At 40.4% G+C, this 9326-nt stretch overlaps 1 protein-coding gene across 1 annotated transcript; it reads left to right on the top strand.

Annotated features, from left to right (window-relative positions):
• Nucleotides 1-7036: 7036 nt before the first annotated feature.
• Nucleotides 7037-8043, top strand: LOC105511242 (olfactory receptor 9A2). The gene is given in 4 exon segments (XM_011941352.1): nucleotides 7037-7121; nucleotides 7124-7356; nucleotides 7358-7414; nucleotides 7417-8043. Coding segments are annotated over 4 exon segments (939 nt in total). The 5' UTR covers nucleotides 7037-7099.
• The last annotated feature ends 1283 nt before the right edge of the window (nucleotides 8044-9326 follow it).

The raw sequence follows: 9326 nt of genomic DNA, 5'->3' as shown, positions 1-9326 counted from the left end.
GGCTGTTACTGATTTTGCCTTTCCATATTTAGTGCTTCCTTCAGGGACTCTTGTGAGGCAGGCCTAATAGTGACAAAATCCCTGAGAATCTGCTTGTCTGTAAAGGATTTTATTTCTCTGTCACTTACTTTGGCTGGATATAAAATTCTGGGTTGGGATTTCATTTCTTTAAGGATGTTGAATATTGATTGGCCCCCAACTCTCTTCCAGCTTGTAGGGTTTCTACAGAGAGATCTGCTGTTAGTCTGATGGGCTTTCCTTTGTAGGTAACCTGACCTTTCTCTCTGACTGCCCTTATTTTTTCCTACATTTCAACCTTGGAGAATCTGACAATTATGTGTCTTGGGGTTGCTCTTCTTGGGGAGTATCTTAGTGGTGTTCTCTGTATTTCCTGAATGTGAATGTTGGCGTTTCTTGCTAGGTTGGGGAAGTTCTCCTCAATAATTTCCGGAAGTGTTTTCTAACTTGGTTCCATTGTCCCCATCACTTTCAGGTACACCAATCAATTATAGGTTTGGTCTTTTCATATAGTACCATATTTCTTGGAGGCTTTGCTCATTCATTTTCATTTTTTTTCTCTAATCTTGTCTTCACACCTTATTTCAGTAAGTTGATCTTCAGTCTCTGATATACTTTCTTCTGCTTGACCGATTTGGCTATTGATACTTGTGTATGCTTCAGGAAGTTCTTGTGCTTTGTTTTTCAGCTCCATCAGGTTATCTATGTTCCTCTCTAAACTGGTTATTCTAGTTAGCAGTTCCTGTAACCTTTTATCCAGATTCTTAGCTTCCTTGCATTGGGTTAGGACATGCCGCTTTAGCTCACAAGAGTTTGTTATTGCCCAACTTCTGAAGCCTATTTCTGTCAATTCATGCATCTCATTCTCTGTCCAGTTTTGTGCCCTTGCTGGAGAGGAGCTGCAATCATTTGGAAGAGAAGAGGCATTCTGTGTTTTAGAATTTTCAGCATTTTTGCGCTGGTTTTTCCTCATCTTTGTGGATTTATCTGCTTTTGATCTTTGAGGCTGATGACCTTTGGATGGGGTTTCTGCATGGGGGTCCTTTATGTTGATGTTGATGTTGTTGCTGTTTGTTAGTTTTTCTTCTAATAGTCAGGCCTCTCTTCTGCAGGTCTGCTGCAGTTTGCTGGAGGTCCACTCCAGACCCTGTTCACCTGGGTATCACCAGTGGAGGCTGCAGAACAGCAAATATTGCTACCTGCTCCTTCCTCTAGAAGCTTCATCCCAGAGGGGCACTGGCCTGATGCCAGCCAGAGCTCTCCTGTATGAGGTGTCTGTCAACCCCTGTTGGGAGGTCTCTCCCAGTCAGGAGGCATGGGGTCAGGAACTCACTCGAGGAGGCAGTCTGTCCCTTAGCAGAACAGGTGTGCTGTGCTGGGAGAATTCCTCTTGTTAGGATCAGCTGTTGTCTTCAGAGCCAGCAGGCAGGAAAGATTAAATCCTCTGAAGCTGCGCCCACAGCTGCCCCTTCCCCCAGGTGCTCTGTCCCAGGGAGATGGGAGTTTTGTCTGCAAGCCCCTGACTGGGGCTGTTACCTTTCTTTCAAAGATGCGCTTCCAGTGAGGAGGAATCTAGAGAAGCAGTCTGGCCACAGCTGCTTTGCCACACTGTGGTGAGTTGTATCCAGTCCAGACCTCCCTGCCACCTTAGCACTATCAGGGGAAAACTGCCTAGTAAAGCCTCAGTAATGGTGGACGCCCCTACCCCAACCAAGCTGGATCATCCCAGGTCAACTTCAGGCTGCTGTGCTGGCAGCGAGAATTTCAAGCCAGTGGTTCTTAGCTTGCTGTGCTCTGTGAGAGTGGGACACACTGAGTGAGACCACTTGGCTCCCTGGCCTCAGCCCCCTTTCCAGGGCAGTGAATGGTTCTGTCTTGCTGGGGTTCCAGGCACCACTGGGATACGAAATAGACTCCTACAGCTAGCTAGGTGTCTGCCCAAACAGCCGCCCAGTTTTGTGCTTGAAACCCAGGGCCCTGCTGGTGTAGCCCCCTTATCTGCAGATTGTAAAAACTGTGGGGAAAGTGTAGTAATCCAGCTGGGTAGCACAGTCCCACATGGCTTCCCTTGGCTATGGAGAGGGAGGTCCCCTAGCACCTTGCACTTCCCAGGTGAGGCAAAAGCCCCACCCTGCTTCGGTTCACCTTCCATGGGCTGCACCCACTGCCTAACCAGTCCCAATGAGATGAACTGGGTTCCTCAGTTGGAAATGCAGAAATCACCTGCCTTCTGTGTTGGTCTCACTGGGAGCTGCAGATGGGAGCTTTTCTTATTCAACCATCTTGGCCCCTTCTTTGGATTTATTTTTTACAAAATATTTTCAACTGTATTAAGATTACATTTTGTACAACATCTGTGGCCATTTATTTTATTTTTAAAGTTTTAATGGTACATAATAATTGTACACATATCGGGGATACCTGTGATATTTTGATATGTGTATACAATGTGTAGTGACCAAATCAGGGTAAGTGGGATATCTACCACCTCATACATTCATCATTTCTTTGTGTTGGGGACATTCAAATTCCTCTCTTCTAGCTATTTTGAAATACACAATAGATAGTCATTAAACTTGTCACCCTACTATGCCATAGAACATTGGAACTTATTTCTCCTATTTAACTGAAATTTTGTAACCACTAACCAAACTCTGCCTGTCTTCCCCTATACCCTTTCTAGTTTCTGTTAAGCATTATTCTATTCTGTGCTTCTATGAGCTCAACTGTTTTAGTTTCCACATATGAGTGAGAACATGTCGTATTTGTCTTTATGTGCCTGGCTTATTTTACTTAATGTAATGTCCTCCAGTTTTATCCATTTTGCCACAAATGACAAGATTTCATTCCTTTTAATTGATGAATTCGATTCCATTGTATATTTAGACCACATTTTCTGTGTTCATTCATCCATTGATGGATACTCAAGTTGATTCTATATCCATATTTGTTTTTGAGTCGGTTTTGGTCATTTTTATCTTTCAAAAATTTTCCATTGCATCAGGCTTGTTAGTTGATTTCCCTTTTAAGTTGTCTTGTTTTTATTCTCTTCAACTTAAAATTAAAATTTTATTTATGCCTTGGCTTATATCAGGTCAGGAAAACAAGACCCCTTCTATTATACAGTCTTAGTAATCGTGTGAATCAATACAAAATGTTTGGAGTGTAATTTGGTGCCAAGTAATAACTGGTATAAAAAAGAAAAAAGTAATAACTTCAATACATCTGCATTTGACCCAGACATTCCAACTCTAGGGATCTTTTTTTTTTTTTCCAGAAATATAATTGTTTGTATACTTACAAATATCCAAGAATATTTATAGCATCATTTTTTCATAATTAAAAATTGAAACAACAATGAAAATTAATTAATAAAGAGCTATCTAATAAAGAATAGGACATCCACATAATGGAATCCTATGTAAAAAAAAAAAGAGGTAGAGTAATATGTGCTGATATGGAAAGATATATTTTATATGTTGTTAAATGAGAAATAAAAGGTTGCAAACAGATTTTCACCGCCTCTACAAAAAAGAATATGGAGATACACGTTTGGAAACTTTCTCTAAAATTATATGGCAAGTAGTTGGGCTTGGGCAATTTAAGGAATTGGAAGAAAGATTAATCCCAATTTATACACTTAGGCACCAGTTGAAATTCTCATTTAACAGGTGTACTTTAAATACTTAAAATGAGAACCAAAATGCAGACAAATGTTTTATAATTCCTACTTTTTCTGTCTTACTCCAGCATTAGACAGATTTCCAATTTACATTTTGTCAGTTCCTCCAGGTTGCAAACATAACTGTGTACATACACTATCCTTATGCTCTCTCTACTTTACAGTGGTCCAACTGGTAATCAGTGACATGCCATGGGAAAGAAAAGTCTGGAAGAATCTTGCTGGAATGCATACAGATGCACATATATTCAGAGGAGTGAAAGCCTGAGACAATAGAACAGAATAGAATTCGATTTAAGGGTAGGACCTCTTACAGTATTCTGTAGGATCCACAGGACTAAATGCAGGAGCCTTTTTAAAATGAATGAAGGAGTCATCAGGCTTTTTAGAAGATTTTTGGTGAAGTTAAGGCTTTGACCAAGACCAATAAGCAGACTTTTTGAGGATATTGGTGCATGTTTTAGAGGCCAATTGTGGTGTCTCCTATTGGGGGAAGAGGGTTGATTTAGGCTCCAAATAACTAGAAAAACTTGAGAAAAGTCTAAGATAAAGGGCAGAGGGAGTTGACTGTTTAGAATCTGAGACATCTGGAAACCTAGACCTGAGGCTTTGCAGGAAGGCAGCCCCAGTATTAAGAAGTCCCTGATTGGTAAGATTTCAGGTTTTGCAGCCAAACAAAAACTATCAAATGTTCTAAAACTTACTTGGTCAAAAATAGGAATGACTTAAGGTTTGTTCTGCTCCCACTAGACTCATTTCCTGGGGACTCCCTGAACATGGGCTAATTAAGAAGTGATAACTCGGTGACTAAGTACCCTTGGGAAGAAAGGAAGTGGAAGGGAGGGCAGAGAGAGAGGACCCTCAACTTTGCACAGCACTTATTTCTGGGCTTTTTTCTAAGCTCCCCTGCGAGGACAGTTTCCTTCTTCACCATGAGTGGGGATGGCAGCAACTTGCTCTGGCCCCTGTGCATGGCCTAGCACTAGCGGGACAGGAGGGAGCCTCAGCGGAGCCCTAGAGAACACCAGAAGGGGTGGCCAAGCCCCTCCATAGAGGTGAGTGTCTTTCCAAGGGGTCTCCTCTATGAAGGAGAGGGTAAGAGCAGTTTAGGGTGGGACGTTCTGGGCCTACCAACCTTCTAGAACAAAGTCACCCAGATCTTGAAGTGTGGGCAGTACAGTGTACAGGCTCATCTCCAGATCTTTCCTGCATAGCAGAGAGCACTTCCGGCCCCTCTCGGACCCAATGCTAGACACAGTCACAGCTCCCTGACAGTCGGTGTCCTTCTCACTCATGTTTCTTTATCTCGTGCAGGTTATGCAGAGGTTGTGGAAAAGCAGAACACTGAGCTTTCCCATCAGTTCTGTCCCTGAAGCTTTTTTAACCATTAGTAAAACAGTGACATAGACAGGGAGGGGGTTACCTAAGCAAAGGAGGGGCAGGAGGGAAAATGGTAATGTGAAGCAAGAAGGAAAACCAACCAGAGTAGGATTGAAGGGATGTGGCCCAACCTGCCCTGGCCAGAACAAGTATTATTTAATCATATATTATCCATCCATCCATCCATACTTCATCTAGCGAAATTTGTCAGCACTACTTATTTTACATATATGATATATATATCTTATGTATTTAAATATCTTATAAATAAAATATATATGTTATGTATATTTATATAAGATATATTTCATATATCTTATTTCATATATCTTATATAAATAACATAAAATAAAAAATATAAGGTGTGGTAGTTAGCTGTGTGAGTGATGAAATCTGACAGACCTAGGTTCAAATCTTGACTCACATAGCTATTAGTTGGGTTACCTTGTGATAAATTAATACATAATTTAATATATAAGATATATCTGTGATATATTTATTTCAGATAATATATATCTCTATATCTATATAAATTTATATCTATATATTATCTATATAAATTATATCTATAGCTATATCTGTTATATAATCTATATATCTATAAATAATATAATATACGTACCTATATCTGTGTATCTCTAATATATATCTCTCTATACATATCTCTATATCTATATAAAAGATATAGAGATCTTTATATATAAAAGATACAGAGATGCATATAAAAGATATAGAGAGATATATATGTATCTCTCTATATCTATATAAAAGATATAGAGAGATACATATAATATATAACTATTTAATTTATGTATGTAAATTTTATGTGCCAGCTTCAGAATACAACAGTGAAGATATGTCCTAGCCCTCATAGAGTTTTTATTTTAGTGTCGTAGATAAATAATAAATAAACTTAAATTTCCTCTCCCTCTTTCTTGCTTAATTTTTTTCCCTGTGGCATGATAAATAAACTAAACTATTACATATTTTACTTATGTGTCTTGTGTGGGGTCTAGCCCCCACCTCTTCCTTTAATATAAGCTCCATGAGGCATGGAATTTTCTTTGTCCTGTTCATGACTACATTTGTTTATTGTTAAATGAAGGAGTGAATAATTAGACATAATACAAGGTAATAACAACCGTTATGAAAAAGACAGAAGTCCAAAAATGAGTGTGTCTTTTCTGTTTTTGGCAGAGTGATTGGAAAAAGTCTTTGGAAGGGGTGACATTTGAATAATGGGATGAAGCAATAGGCAGAGAGCCAGGCATCCTTAACAGCTGGCGGTCCCAGATCTATTCCTTATCTGTGCCAGGTGCCATCTTTCCTTCCTCCCACAACTTTGGAAGGAAAATGGAATTAGAGAAGAATGGATCTGTTCTGGGAAATTATCCCAAGCTCCAGAGTTCTCATTTAGAGATCTTGCTGCTCTGTAAAATGGAGATTTTAAAATCTGGAACAGCAGAGATGTTGGTCTTACAACCTCTGCCTCCTTTCTCCTGGCCCCAAAAGTGGGTCTATGCATTACCATTACAGATGAGAGCTGGGGTTTAAAGCTTTCATCCTTTGAACATCATATAAAATGCCTTTATGTCGTCTGGCACAGTTAACCTAAGAGAAAGTAGGACAACTCTAGGACTGGAGGGACCTGATTGACTTACCTTCAAAACGGGCCTATTTAAAAGGTTTTAGCCTCTGCCCTTTGAGAGAAGGTACATCTTTCCATGGGGAAAAAGGCAAGGAAGGTATTTCACCACCAGTAGAAAAAGATGTCTTCCCCCATTCCAGGGGGCTGCTTATACAGGGAAATGAGAGCCTCACTTGTAGACTTGGGTGACAACATGTACCTCAAGCTATGTATGTGCCGAACACAGTAGCAGGGACATGTCACCTGATTCTCAGGTTGGAAGTAGTTTCTTATCCTAATCTGTCTTCTTTCTCTCTTGAGAGCAGGACCATGTGGAGCAATGCCACCTCTCTTAATCTCTGTGCTTCAAAAGAAGCAGAATGAAGGACTAAATGATGGACAGCCACTCTAGTGCCAGGAATTCCACCTTTTAGGCTTCCCTGGGTCCCAAGGACTACACCACATTCTTTTTGCTATGTTCTTTTTCCTCTGTTTAGTGACATTAATGGGAAATGTGGTCATCATCGTGATTATCTGTGTGGAGAAACGTCTGCAGTCCCCCATATATTTCTTCCTCGGCCACCTCTCTGCCCTGGAGATCCTGGTCACAACCATAATCATCCCCATGATGCTTTGGGGATTGCTGCTCCCTGAGATGCAGACAGTATCTTTGTCTACATGTATTGCTCAACTTTTCCTCTACCTTGCTGTAGGGACCACAGAATTTGCGTTACTTGGAGTGATGGCTGTGGACCATTATGTGGCTGTGTGTAATCCTTTAAGATACAAAATCATTATGAACAGCAGTACCTGTATTTGGGTGGTAATCGTGTCATGGGTATTTGGATTTCTTTCTGAAATCTGGCTGGTCTATGCCACATTTCAGTTTACCTTCTGCAAATCAAATTCGTTAGACCATTTTTACTGTGACCGAGGGCAATTGCTCAAACTGTCCTGTGACAACACTCTTTTCACAGAGTTTATCCTTTTCTTAATGGCTATTTTTAATCTCATTGGTTCTTCAATCCCTACAATTGTCTCCTATACCTACATCATCTCCACCATCCTCGAGATCCCGTCAGCCTCTGGCTGGAGGAAAGCCTTCTCCACTTGTGCCTCCCTCTTCACCTGTGTTATAATCGGCTACAGCAGCTGCTTGTTTCTCTACGTGAAACCCAAGCAAACACAGGGAGTCGAGTACAATAAGGTATTTCCCCTGTTGGTTTCTGTGTTAACCCCCTTCCTGAACCCTTTCCTCTTTACTCTTTGGAATGACAAAGTCAAAGAGGCCCTCCGAGATGGAGTGAAATGCTGCTGTTAACTCCTCAAAGATTAGCTGTTCTCTAAGTCAGTTTTAGGTGGTACAAGCCTCATGGTTAATTATTAAGTCACCTAGAAAATTCTAACTCCTCTCTTCTCTTATCATCATTACAAAAGTCAGAGAGTGTGTACAATTTGCCATCACACCATGGAAGTAGATTAGGCTGGTAATAATGAAATCCATTGTCTGCCCGGGAGAATCTCATAGCCTTAGTTCCTGCCTGTTTCCACTGTTGAACATATTCTTGTGATTTGGGAGGGACTAGAGAAAGGAAATGCAGACATTTTTGTAAGAGTTCTATTAGCCCAATTCATTTCCTTATAGTCCATCTCTGAAAATGTATTTTCTGGGGAAGGGAGGAAGTGTGGAGGGAGGTGGACTGAGAGAGGTGTCCTAATCAGAGCACAAAGGTATAGATGCTCACTTTGGTCCTTCATCAACTGTTGCTGAGTCCTTCCCTATATTTTTGTGCAATTTTTTGACAAAATGGCTACATGCATTTTAGGTATCCTAAGGCTCTTTCTCTCTGCCCCATTGATACTGGAAAGGAAGTGTAATGCTGTTTACGTTTTGTCACAGAACCAGTCTAGAGTGGTGATATGAGGATTGGAATGCTCCTCATTCAGCAGATATTTGTGGTGTAAAGAAGATAAAAATATTTGAGGATAAAAATGGGGGAAAAGTTATTTTTGCTAAGCTTCAGCATATTCCTTTCACTGCCCTTCTTTGTGGTGAGTATAGGGACAGGGGCAAATAAGAACTAAATGACTAATTCTAGAGAGCATCCTGTATCTTATGGCTGTTTAAAACAACGATGTCTGTTCAGACTGTATCCAGATCTAGTCTTCAAACTTTATAATGTCTTTTGATTCTCCATCTCTCAAATCCAACCGTCTCAGCACCATCATGTATATCTTCTCTGTGGGCAGAATTTTTTAAAAATAAGAGACTACTCTTTTGACTCCCAGCTAGCTTTCTAGCAATTCCAGGGATTGGCTGTTTGGTAATATAACTGTTGGAATTTCACATAATATTGGAAGAAGTCCTTAAAAGGAAGAAGTTCACCTAAACAACAACAATCAGCAGATTCTAACAGCCCTAAAGTAAGTGAGAAAATTGAGCTGTTCGGCAGTGGGATGATGAGGCTACTGAGAATTTTAAAGAGAAATGTGTGAAGATGCCATGTTGTCTTGTCCTGTGAGGAGTGAAAACCATCATGTATGTTTGGGTAGTTTGCACTGCATTCAAGTACCAGACAAGGTGGGGAATGAGCTTTAAATTCAGCCAACCCATGCTCT

Source organism: Colobus angolensis, unplaced genomic scaffold, assembly GCF_000951035.1.
Source record: "Colobus angolensis palliatus isolate OR3802 unplaced genomic scaffold, Cang.pa_1.0 Scaffold2, whole genome shotgun sequence".
In the NCBI taxonomy this organism is placed as follows: domain Eukaryota; kingdom Metazoa; phylum Chordata; class Mammalia; order Primates; family Cercopithecidae; genus Colobus; species Colobus angolensis.
The sequence above is the reverse complement of the archived record's forward strand: the minus strand, read 5'-3'. Positions and strand labels throughout refer to the sequence as shown.